The following is a 12,364-nucleotide window of genomic DNA, read 5'->3' as shown; positions in this document are numbered from 1 at the left end:
TGCAATCAAGGGGAGAAAGAGCAAGAGGCCATAAAGCCAATGCCAGCCTGTCATTGGCTAGCACTGCTAGTCACTGTGGAGCCTTTTTGCTTGCACCTATGTTAGTGGCTGTACTGGGACTGGCCACCAGCAGGACCATCTCCTCCTTTTTATGGGCAGAGAGGCTCAGAGAGCCTGAACACCAAGGAGAAACTTAGTCCCTCTTCTGAGCCACAGACCTGAGGGATGAGATTGCTGACACAGCTGCAGCATTGGCAACTGCCTAGGTTCCAGGCATGAAGATTTTGGGAATCCAGATGAGGAGTGCCTGTATGTCTGTGCTGGCAGAGGGCTCGCAGAGCAGGTGGCAAAGGTGCTTCTTGATGAGGGGTCTAGTTCCATCCCAGACTTACGATCCTGGGAGAGGTGAATGTGTGGTTTGCCCTTCTCCAGTGTTAGTTGTGGCTGCCCTTAGATCTGCCCATGGCATTTAGAGCTCTCATTTGCTCTGGGCTGCTATGCACCTGCCTGCAGCTCTTGGGAGAGCCCCTAGAAGTTGAGGGTGAAGGAAAGTGATTCTTCCCTGGACAAGGTGTGATGGTAAAAAATAAACTGGATCTGGCCAGGGAAATTATCTGACCAGCACTTGTAAGTACTGATGGCTGCTCTGTGACAGCTGCCTCTCCAAGGGTCTGTGTCCCTTTGGACTCAGCCAGGAACTGTTTGAAGTGCAGAGAGTAGCAGAAACTTCTGCTTGTGGGAGGTATGGATGTGTGATGGAGCTGGCAGGGCAGGGAAGCCTGGGTCTGTCTGTCCGGTACATGGCACACTCTGAGCAGACAGGACAGAATTGGAGCAGGGTCTTGTCTACCACAAACCTGGTGTAGAGTTTACTGGTGTGTGTTGGAAAAGGAAGGGCAGATCCTGGCTCAAGGGCAGATGAGAGGGCCAGCACTCCAGCACTACTCACCCCTGTGGGGCTTCTGTGCCTCTCTTCAAACTGTCCCATCACTCCTACTCTGCAAACCCTCTTCTTCTTGCTAGTTAATATTAGTATTCGGTTTGTGGAATGGGCTCTGCAATTAGCAGAAAGGTACAGTCATTCATTCTGACTGGAGGACTCATGGGATCAGATGTACTAGGGATAGGAAGCGGAGGCTTTCTGCTGGGAAAGAATGTCACAGCACAGCAGACACAGAAATGAAAAGCTATTAATAATGATCCCGGAACTTCACTTCCATCAGCTGTTTATTTAAAGGTACTCTGTATTCAAAGGTTCCTGATTTATGTAGGCAATAACACACACAGTCCTGGGATCACATTTTTAAGCAAGGCTAATGGGGTGAAACCATTATACTGTGACAGTAGAGATCAAGCTGGGAAAATGATACTGGAGAGAAAAATAAACTATTGCCTAGACTATCCAGGACCTATGCTGGGCTGAGAATTGGTGTGAGCGCCCTGCTTTTCCAGCATTTATTAAGGCTTTTACTCCCTTTTTTCTTGTTTTTAGAATTTACTGGGCATGAAAGGATATAAAAATTTGATTCTACTAGATAGGATGCTAAAAGCTTCTGGTTTTTTCACTGCGGTGAAGTTTTGGCTGTACTGCAGCTGTTCTGCCCTACAAGGCCCCAGGGGAGGCAGTGTGGCGCAGGGGAGTCCTTGTCTCCAGGAGTTCCCAACCTGACTCAGCCCGATTCCTGAGGGACTGGTCACTCCAGGGAAAGGGGTTCTGCCCTCTTTCTGTCTGTAGCTTGTTTTTTGCTTGCAGAGCTCTGGTGGTGGAGGCTTGTTGGGGCTTCTCTGCCCTACTGAATGGGAGAATTTCTGGCTCCTCATGAGATGGTGGGGCTGTTGGGAATGCAGCTATTGACTCTGTACAGGGCAGTCATAAGGGGATGACTTTCATATGTGTCTATCCTAAAAATAAAGATCTAGGTCCAGATCCTAAAATTAAAGACCTGCTCTGAGCTCTAGAGCTTTCTCTCTACATCTGGAGGAGCTATGTCCACCCCAGCAGTTGTGGCAGAGATGCTGTGATGACTAAGGGCATGTTCCCCAAAACCAGCATTGCTCACTCTTGACCTGTGAGGGCGAAGGATCTCTGATGCTCTCTCTGCCAATAGTGCCAAGCCTAGGGCAAGGGTGTGCAGGAAGCATGGTGACTGACCCAATGTTGTCATGCTTTAATGCTGGCCCAGCAATTAACTGAATGACAGATGCTCTCCATTAATCCCCTTCCCCTCCTGATAAAGAACGGAGAGAGAAGAAGGGAGAGAGACTTATGGGTTGGAAGCTAAACTACACAGCTTTAATGGAACAGTAATGATAAAAAATTACTAAATATGTACAAATATACAGGAAAATGATACCATGTTTCTCCCTCCTTCCCCCCAATAACTCTCACATCACCACCGAGGCTGCAGGGCAGCAGTGGGAAAGTGCTGGACTATCTGGACTCCTGGAGTCAGTAGCAGTCAGGAACTGGAGGCAGGAACACACAGAACTCAGGCTGGCATTGATCAGGACCACAGGCAGAGGAACGGACGGAATCCTCTCAGGGTGCCGAAGCAAACAGGGACAGGCAAAGAAGAGGAGGAAGGGAAGGGGTTTGACCTTCGGTGATCCCTCAAATTTATCCTGAGTATGACATGTATGGGATGGAATGCTCTGTTTGGTCAATTTTAGTCATTTATCTTGTCCGCTCCTTCCTAAAGGAGGGCTTGCAGGTGTGACCTCTTTACTCCTTTTCTCTTTCCAGAGCAAAAGATGTTCTTCGGAACTGAGCAGCAGCCTTGGTTCTGCTAGAACATTCTCTAGCAGTAACTGTAAACACTGAGTGTTATCGGTCCTAGAAGCAGACACTGACTGAGAAACTGGCTATTGATTTCAGCAAGTATAGTTACTTACAAAAGACTTATCTGAAAGCAAAATTATAGGACAGAATATTAGCTCTATCCTGGCCCAAACCAGGACAAATGTCTATTGCTGCTGGCAGGCACTGGACGAGCAGCAAAGTCACCTTGTCCTCCTGCCCAGCTGGAGGCAGGGTCTCCTTCATGCGCTCTCTTTCAGCTTCACCTGGGTGCTAGCACCAGTTTGGCAGTGACTTTCAGTTCCTCTTTGTCCAGTCCTCTAGCTCAGTCCAGTCCTTTAGAAGTTTCTTGCAGCTAAGGTAATCTCCTGTAATTTATGGATTTTGCTTCCTACATGGGGTCCCTTGTAATTTTCTGCCAGGTCATGACTGCAGTCACTGCTTGTTTTTCCCTTATGTGTTTTTATAGCAGATTTAAGCTTATGGCAATGGGGCTTTTTTTTGTTTGTTTTGTTGGTTGTTCTTTTTGTGTCTCCCCTTTTGTTTTTTTTATCTCCCTGCAACTGTTGAGGAATCTGATTCTTCTGAGTCTGTTAAGAATTCTGTTCATGGGCCTTTGACAAGCTGGACAGACATGTTGCATTTCCTTTCTCTGCTGAAGGATTTGGTGGGCCCTAGCATGCACAGTGCTTAGCAGTGTACAGCTTTCCTGTTCAATGGGCAGGCCAGCCATGGCCTGTCAGATCTGAGCTCAAGTGCTTTGTTTTGATTTTTTGCTAGCATTTCAGGCAGTTTGTCAGGCTCACAGAACAGATACTCCCTGCAATCCCTGGAATCATCCCTTGGGATCAGCCTGGTCTCTCCCATGGGGTCAGGGATGCCAGCACCCATGATGCATGGGGCTCAGTGAGGTGGCAGCAGGAGTTTGTGCTGCAGGTGCTTTGGTTTGTGCCAGCGTCTGTGTGTCCAGCTGTGCCCACTGATGGGTGTCCCCTGAGTTGCTGGGCACTCAGGCTTTAGCACTGCATCAAATCAGCAGAGAGGGATGAAGAGGTGAGTTCCTGCAGGTACAGTGTTGTCACTTGGGTGTCAGAGACTTCTTCCTCTGGAGCTGACTTGGGATTTGTGAGGCCAGGGAGACCTCCCCTCTGGAAAGCAGGAGGGAAACACCCGCTGCTGGTGCGAGTTGCTCTGCCTGTGTGGCTGGCAGCGCTCCAGCCTGCAGGCTCGCTCTGTGCTGAGCAGCTCAGGCTTTCTGATCCTTCTTGGTCTGAAGGTGGTCTTGGGCCTGGGCAGAGGGAAACATGTACGTGTTCAGGGACACATGAAGATGCCTTTGCTTCCACCCCTTCTCAGAGCCTGATTGTAAAGGCAAATTTAAAATATTGTATTCATGTCATGTCACGAAGTTCCAGCTTCATGTCAACCAGGCATGAAAATTCTGTATTTGGAAAAGAATTGCTGCAGAGTGAGACTGTTATGGCTGTAAAACCCTCTGCCCTAAGGCAGACTTTGAGATTTTTCTTTGCAATTAAATTTTTTTGAGACTTGGACCAAATAGATTTGGAGGAAAAAATCTGAACTTTGAAAATGCTTTTTACCTCCAAATAATGCTTGTGTGAAAGCTTTAACAAAGTGTTTCTCCCAGCCTGTCTGATAGCAAAAAGTAACTGAACACGAGAAGTCAAAAGGTCAGGAATAGGTCCTGCTCTGACAGTTGCTGTGCCTCTTATATTAGAATTTCTCAAGGCAGCATCAAAAGGGACAATAATTAAAACTTGCAGCAACTTCAAGAGAAGGGAGAAAATGGGTGTTTAGTCTTGCAGTCCTGAGTTTATGTAGGTGAAATTCCTCTGGAAAAAACTTACCTTGACTGTGTAACAGTGTATCTAAGAAAAGGTGGACGAGTAAGTCCCCTTCTGTAGGAGAATAATTGCAGAGGAAGCCCAGAGATTTACTTCAAAATCAAGCATGACAAACTTTTACTAAGTATGTGGGCTTTTCTGCCCTGTTGTTAAAGCTGAGGTTGGGTGACATTAGTGAGAAAACTTGATTTTTTTCATTATCTGCTGTCACTGTGCTCCTGAAGACTTGCTGAAAGGCAGATTGCTATCAAACATTGCTTTGCACGTCTGTACCTATTACTGGATATGTTCATCCAGTAACTGTTGTTACAGAAGCTTTCATTGCATAAATAAATTGAAAGTAATTTAATATCCTCTTTCAAGAGCCTCTACCGTTTTTGAATCCCTTGGCCACTTATCTCTAGGATTTGTACACACTGTGATGCTATGTACATCCAGATCAGTATCTCCAGCCATCTCTCACTTAGCTGCAAAGTGATATAGATTTTGGAAAGGACCACAGAATTAGTGCGCTTACCTGCCAGAACGTATTTCAGCAGAGGGGTGCCAAGGGGGTTCCAGAGTTCTCAGTGAGGAAAACTTGTCTAGCTTGCAGTTGGTCTCTGTGGCCCCACACGTGTTGGACACGTTGTCCATCTTCCGTTTTATCAGCGTCTGAATATGCCTAATCACTTGATGTGAATCTAGCTTGGAACAGGAACTATGCAACTTGCTGGCATCCACAATTCAAATGTGTGACTGGATGGGTATCCCACACCTCTGCTCTCAGCAGCGTGATGTTCTCCTACAGAAAACTTAGCAATACATGTTAATGTATTCCAGCCAAGAGGCTGTTTCTGGTGGCTGTGGTGCACAGGGAAGATGGAGCAGCAGCCAGGCTGTGTTGGTCCCAGAGTTTTCAGTTTGCAGTGCACTCCCTGTAGGGCTGAGGGCTGTATGCCTAGACTATTTCTATTCTCCAGCTGAAGGTGTAATTGTAAATGCCTCTTGGATGCTAGGAAGGTGCTGTGGGAAGTTGTGGGGATTAACTTGGATGCTTGGCTGTGGTGCAGTGGCCTCAGGGTCAAAGTCGTACTTGAGCATTGTCAGAGGCAATGTGTGGGATGTTGGATTGCTTGCGTGTGATACGCTTGCCATATGGCCTAGTCTGGAGTTGACAGTATTTATCTGGCAGGATTGCCTCTCTCTCATGTCTAGATGAGAGTTTGTAAAGAAGGTATTCATTGCTTCACTTCTCTTACAATATCCATTGGAGAGAAGTGAGCTTCAGGGAGCAGAGTTCACATCTAGCCTAGGCCGGGAAGGATTATGCACCATCTTAAAGTTTTGCAGCAGCCTTGCCATGCTTATAGTACAACCATACAGCAGTTACTGGCAACATGCTCTAGCCAGCCTATTCCCTTTCCCAGGAAAGGGAGCATTAAGATGATTTGAATTCTGTTTAATAGGAGGAGACATGGTTACATACCACATGCTCCACTGTAGGCAGTACTAGAGAAGAATTGCTGTTGAAGTAATTGCAGGCTTTTTGCTGCCCCATCTCCCAGCAAGGTCGTTCTGAGGCTGGGCTGTTGTGGCTGCTGTGTTCTCGGGTGATGAGGCAGGTGGTCCCTGTGGATGCAGACTCCGAGTGGCACTGGTGTGGTGCCAGAGGTGCTGTTGTGCTTGCACGTGGCCTCAGCCGTTCCTTACAGCTGACATGGCTGGTGTGTGTGGATGGTGCTGGAGCCTGTGCTGAGCTGCTCCCTGGTCTCTGCTGTTACTGCTGCATGCAGGAGATAGTAGAGCCTTCGGCTCACCCTCAGGCTCTCAGATAAAAGCACATTGGGGTCAGGAGGTGCTGGCCAGAGTATGGAGGGCAGTGGGTAGTACAGTTATGAAGCGTAGGGCTGTGAATGTGTTGGGCAGTGCTATCTTTGTGTGCTGTTGCCTGCCTGTGTTTTTCCCCTCCCCTGCCTCCTTTTCCCTGCATTCAGCCTGCATTTGTAAAATGAAATAAATATTGACACGGACGGGATGCTATTCAATTTGTCCTGATCACTGAGCTGCGGTGAGTTCTGACAGAGCACAGTGGTAAAACATAAGCTCAGGATGTAATTTTCTACTTGTCAACATGATGTACAGTACAGCTGTGCCAACACGCACTGACAAACTGCACAAGCTCTTGGGGGGAAGAGGGGAGTGGTGCTGATATTGGCGGGGGGGGGGGTGGAGCAGCGGGAGAGAGAGGCGATCAGCCTGGCCCGGGGCGTTGTGCGAGGCTGTGCTTCATGGTGTGAGTGGAAGCCTGCCTGGCAAGCCTGTGCCCAGGGACGCTGCCCTGTGGTGCAGGTGTGCTCTGCACCTGCGGCCACTCACTGCTGCTGTTCAGGATGCTGTGCTGCGGGCTGGCGCTGGCTGAACAGGAGCAGCTCCCACCAGTTTACAGCTCTGCTGCTCATACAGTGGCAGAGAGAAGTGTCACTTCAGCTGCTGGTGAAAGGTCTTCAACAACATAGTGAATTAAATGTTGTGCTAGTCTTTGGTTCCTATTGCCTGGGACCATTCTGTGGTGCTATGCAGCCCTAGGGTACTTTGCATCCTACTGCAGCAATGTGCAGCCTGCTGCAGGAGGCATGAGCAGGACCTGGAGCTCTTGGGGTCTGCTGCCTCTGTGATGTGAACAGGCCAGAAAGAAAGGTTTGCAACACTGAGAAGAGATTGATGCTGACCCTGGCTGTGCCCTGAAGCTGTGACAGCAGAGAAACGGGCTGAGAATTTTCTTGTGTGGAGAAAGAGGAACCCAGTTCATGGAAGTGAGCCATGCCACGGATGTTGTTTCCTATGTTAGTGTTTCTAAGCCAGCTCTGAGAACCAAGGACTGGTGCTGGCAATGGGGCACATAGGTGGGTTTGGCAGCCTGGGGACCTGAGTGTGTTTTAAAGGCTCATTGGGGCAGATTGGGTTTACACCTCCACTGCTACCCATAGGGAGAGCATGCAAACAGCTCAGTTGAGTTTACTGAACTTCAGAACATGTGAGACAGCACCAGCAAACCACAATTAGTTCAGATGTGGCAATGAATGAGAGTCTTGTTAAATATAAAAAGCAGCATATGGCTGAGGCCTAAAACACAAGGTTGTGGTTCCACAGCAACGGCAGCCCAGCCATGATGCTGCTCAGTGGGTCTCTCCCCGTTAGTAGCTGCTCTGTGTAGTGCTCAGATGCAACAGGACTGAGTAGTTTGCCTTGGGAACTGAGGGCCAGCTTGTCTACAAGCCGGGGTTGCAGCACTGCTGGAGCTCTGCTCCCTCTGCAGCACTCTTTGCCTCAACTTCTTCTCTGCCTTGCTTTAGTGGGTGCAATTAAATTGTTGTTTTTACTGGTATATTGTTACTCGTTTAGATTTAGCTACTTCCACTTACATGTTCTAACTGTGGCAAGGCTGAAAGAAAAAGGCACAATGTCTGTTTCTGAATGAGCAGCAGTTGTCATCCTCACGTGCATGTAGGGTTGGCTCCAGGACGTGGATTGGGTCGGCAGGTCATGGAGGATATCGGCAAGCTTGCAGCAGTCACTCAGGTGTGAAATGGTGCGAGTGACGGCAGCTCCTGCTGCCCTCTTGAACCAGCTGCGTGCTCTGAGCACTGCCTACTGCAGGGAGCCAGGGCCATGTGCTGCCTTCCCACCAGCTCCAGGTCCTTGGACGCCGATATTCTCACAGTGCCTGGATTTGCACCATTGGGCTGGTTGTTTTCAGCCTCCCATGTGGTTCAGGAGGTCTGTAGTGGTTGCAGAAGTGCTCTCTGGTGATGCCATTGCCTTATTGGGCAGAGCTTCAGACAGTGTGGGTAGTTTGGATAGGGTGGGGCAGAGTAGGAGACTTCAGCAGCTGGTGACTGCCATCTCCCAAAGGTTCTGCTTACATAGTAGTCCTTTAGAACATGTTCCAATGGACTATTCGTTAAGTTCTCTTTCTGGCATTGTGTTTTACCATGTATAACCCATTGCTCTTGGACTTTGGACACACCTGAAGGCATTTGCTGTAAAAGTGCTGTAGAATAGTAAGGGCAGAGATGATGGATAGATGTTCTTCCTGTACTTACTGTTTGCCCTGAGTGCTGGCCTGAAGCTCTTGCTCTGGCACAACTTGTGCTGTTCAGTTTATTAACATCTCTTGCTGTCTGGGGAACTTACTCCAAAATAGCCACAGATTTCCCATATGTGAGAAATTGGAGAGATGCTGTTAGTGGCAATGGTGCACTGTATTTCATTATATGTGTCTTCTATATATCCATGTACATGTGATAAAACAGGTTTGTATATGTTCTGTTACTGTGAGTGCCTTGCTCTGAAGACTGCTGCAGGTGGGGCAACATCTTTTCCCTTGTTGGGAGCTTCTTCTCTGTGTTGGATTGATGAAGGCTGCAGTTGCTTTACCATGAGATTTCTAACAGTGGGAAGGAACAATTCAGTCTGTTGCTCATCTACAGGTCATGCCTCTGCCCTAGGTATCACCTCTGATGTTAAATATGTTGATGTTTGATGGTAGGAGTTCTCACCAGATTGGCAAGATCTGGCCCTTCAGGAGCAGTGGGATGGCTTCTGCATGGGGAGGCCTGACTGCAAGAGCCATGCCATTGCCAGCAACCTTACATGGCTGATGTGGTGGTGTCTTAATAAGAAAGGGTCTTGGCAGGGAAGAGGGGTGGGGCAGAATGTTAGTGCTTCTGTACTGTGGTTCTGTACTGTGGTTGCTACAATACAAATATACTGACTGGAAACCCTGTGCTCCTTGGAGCATGAAGTGCACAGGGCTTGCACAAGTGACAGCTGATGTGTGCATGGAGGGGAAATTGCATTTGTAGATCCAAATGATGAACAAATATGGATGCTGCAGGGTACCTGGGGCAGGGAAAGGTGGGAGATAGTGACCAAGGCTATGGGGGCAATATGGGGAGGGCAGGGAGCACTGCTCTCACACCAGCACTGACATCTTGGCCTTTTCCAGGCTCCTGGGGATGCTGCCAGCTGCCCTGCACCTCCCTGCCTGAGCCAGCAGAGGATGGAAGTGATCGGCATCAGCTGGGCAAAGGACCCTTCGCCGGGTGCTGGGATGTCACCCCACTGAAGATGGGAGTTACAAATGGGCTTGTGACCTGCATGTGTGGCACAGGCACCTGCATTGCCAGACTTGTTGGGCAGTAGTCCAGGGCCACCACAAGACAGGCAGACTTTGGCCACAGCAGCTCATCCTGTTAACTCCTCTGTGAAACCATACATGGAAAAGCTTCCCTTCGCCTCCAGTGAATGAGGGTGGTGGGTGCCTGTGCCCTGCACATGGTTGTGGAGCTCCCTGCCCACCAGCAGGGTGGGCAGCATGTTGGGTATCACCCTGCTCCCCCCGTGAGACCGGCAGCAGCCAAGCATGGAGCCCTGCAGCTCTGTCCCTGGGGACAAATGCCAGCTGCCGGATTCCTCTCCAGAGACCCAAGAGCAGCCTGTGAGGCACCAGGACTGACTGCTTCCGTGCTGTCAGTAGGCAGTCTGGGACGCCTGTTGTCATAGATGTGACTGCAGCCTGCTGCAGGAGTGCTCCAGCTGCAGGATACGGGATGCAGCAGGGATGGGGATGCTCTGCATTGACCACTGAGCCCCATGTTGATAGTGTGGACTTTCCTCCTCGTCTTCCCTAAAGGATGCTAGTTGTCTCTCCAAAAGGTACTGCTTATGCAGCCTCCTAGAGTGCAATGGCGAAGGGTCTGCAGGGCTTCTCGTGGACCATGCTGCTGCTGTTCTGCACTGTCCAGGAGCTGGGGGCCTGGGCCATGCACACTGCGGTGGAGGGCACTGGCCTGGGTCAGCCAGGGGACCCTGCGCTACTGGCCGGTGGGCGAGTGAAGCGTGGCTGGGTCTGGAATCAGTTCTTTGTGGTGGAGGAGTACACGGGCACAGAGCCGCTGTACGTAGGGAAGGTAAGGCAACTCCGTGTCTCCATGGGGCTGACCAGGCTGGTGACAGAGCAGGGCAGGATGTGGCAGCACAGCCTCCAGCCTGTGAGGGAGAGAAGGTCTTCATGAAGGTCAGTCATGGGGGCCTGGTTAGAGAACAACTATGGACTGGGATGGCAGGAACCTAGTAGATCCCTGCTGGCTGGTGGTGAGGTCAGTGTGCTCCCATAGGCTCCAGGACCAGGAGTACACCAAAATTCACATTATGTTCTTCTAGTTGAGTGACAAGTGTCTGGGGTGGATGCAAGAAGGGGTACAGCTCTGGGTGTCATGAGGGCAGTGGGATAGCTCAGCCCCATCTCTGTAGGAGAAGCTGCTGGGCTGGAGCAGATGTGCAGACCAGTCTGGGCAGACAGGTTGGGTGGGCCTCTGCTGGTGCTGGTCCCTGCCACATTGTGGGAACCAGAGAACTACTTGTAGCACCGAGGGCCTTTCTGCATTAGCAGTTGCTGCCAGAGGTGCAACTCTGGCTGCCTGCAAATGGTCCATCCCTGGGGCTGGAGGAGGACATGTCCTTCGCTAGGTGTGGCACAGTAATCCTCCTCTTGCTTGCGTCCAGAGTGAGGTTGTTGAAGGATTTATGTATCTCAGGTTGGCCTGCACAGCGGGGTGTGGAAGGCTTGGAGGGACTCTGAGGACCAGCACTGGTGACAGAGCTTTCCTGGGGCTTAATAGGAGCTCTGCCCATCAGGTGTGTGCTAGGTGCTCCTGGGAGCTGCCCCATGTTGCTATGCCGCTCAGGTCAGTCCCTCACTGGGCTGGGCACAGGGAGTGGCACCAATGAACTTCTGGGGAGAGGCACTGGGAGGTTTTGGCATGTTTGCAGCCAGTGCATCTTGTTCTGCTGTGAGGTGTGCTAGTGGTCACTGGAGCACGTCAGTCTCCCTGTGCTGGAGAAGCTCTGATCTCCCTCTGATACCAGTCTCCCTGCTCTCTAAGGGTGTGGCTGTTCCTGCTGTCCTGGCTCTTGCTGTTCCTGTGTGCCCTGTGGAGTGAGTGTGGCAATGACAGTGGGCAGGACCGGGTCAGTTCCTGGCGTTTGACCGCCTGGGGCCTGGGGAGGCGGGTCGTGGACTTCTGCTTGCTTGCCCCACTCCTGGTGTCCTGAGGCTGAAGAAGCACTGTGCCTTGGGGTTGCTGAGCTTTGTCCTTTTCTGGGAGCTGTGGAGGAGCTGCCCTGTGGCTCCTGTGTGTTATCTATATGCTATTGATTGCAGTGCTGGCTGTTGGGAGCAGTGAGAGTGGTGCAAGCCAGCTAGAGCTGCCCTTTGGGAGCATGGGCTCTGTCCAAAGGAAAGCGCCCAAGAGCTCATGCAGCGGGGTTGTCTGATGGCCTCAGCTGTCTGGTCATGGGGTTGGAGGAGGCTTGAAAATGGGCTTCTTGGCTAGGGGACAGCTGGGTTTTCAGTGGTGATTTGTGTCCATTTCAGCAGGCACTCAAAAGCCTCACTCCTCCACCATGACGCCCAATGCAGTTACAGCTAATTCACAGCTCCCCTGGGAAGTGACTTGGAGCATCAGGCCCTGTCAAACTCCAGAGGTAGCCTAGCAACCGCCTCATCTCCAAAATGCGCCCAGGAACCTACAACTAACCCATTTTACAGCCCCTTTTCATATCATTCACCACATCACCCATCCCTCTCAGAATAAACAGCCAGCCAATGTGGAAAACCATTCCCTGTGAATATTGTTCCCAAGGCCTGAAAGCAAGG

The 12,364-nt window shown here is 50.4% G+C and overlaps 1 protein-coding gene across 1 annotated transcript in view; it reads left to right on the top strand.

The window, feature by feature from the left end:
• The first annotated feature begins 9,654 nt into the window (after nt 1–9,654).
• The window catches only part of CDH22 (cadherin 22), a 43,279-nt gene continuing 40,569 nt past the window's right edge, over nt 9,655–12,364 (top strand). Inside the window, 1 exon segment of the mRNA XM_008497897.2 lies at nt 9,655–10,616. Coding sequence (XP_008496119.2) covers nt 10,392–10,616 — 225 coding nt within the window. The 5' untranslated portion in view covers nt 9,655–10,391.

The sequence above is a fragment of the Calypte anna genome, chromosome 20 (assembly GCF_003957555.1).
Source record: "Calypte anna isolate BGI_N300 chromosome 20, bCalAnn1_v1.p, whole genome shotgun sequence".
NCBI classification, from domain to species: domain Eukaryota; kingdom Metazoa; phylum Chordata; class Aves; order Apodiformes; family Trochilidae; genus Calypte; species Calypte anna.
This window is presented reverse-complemented; position numbering and strand designations above follow the sequence as displayed.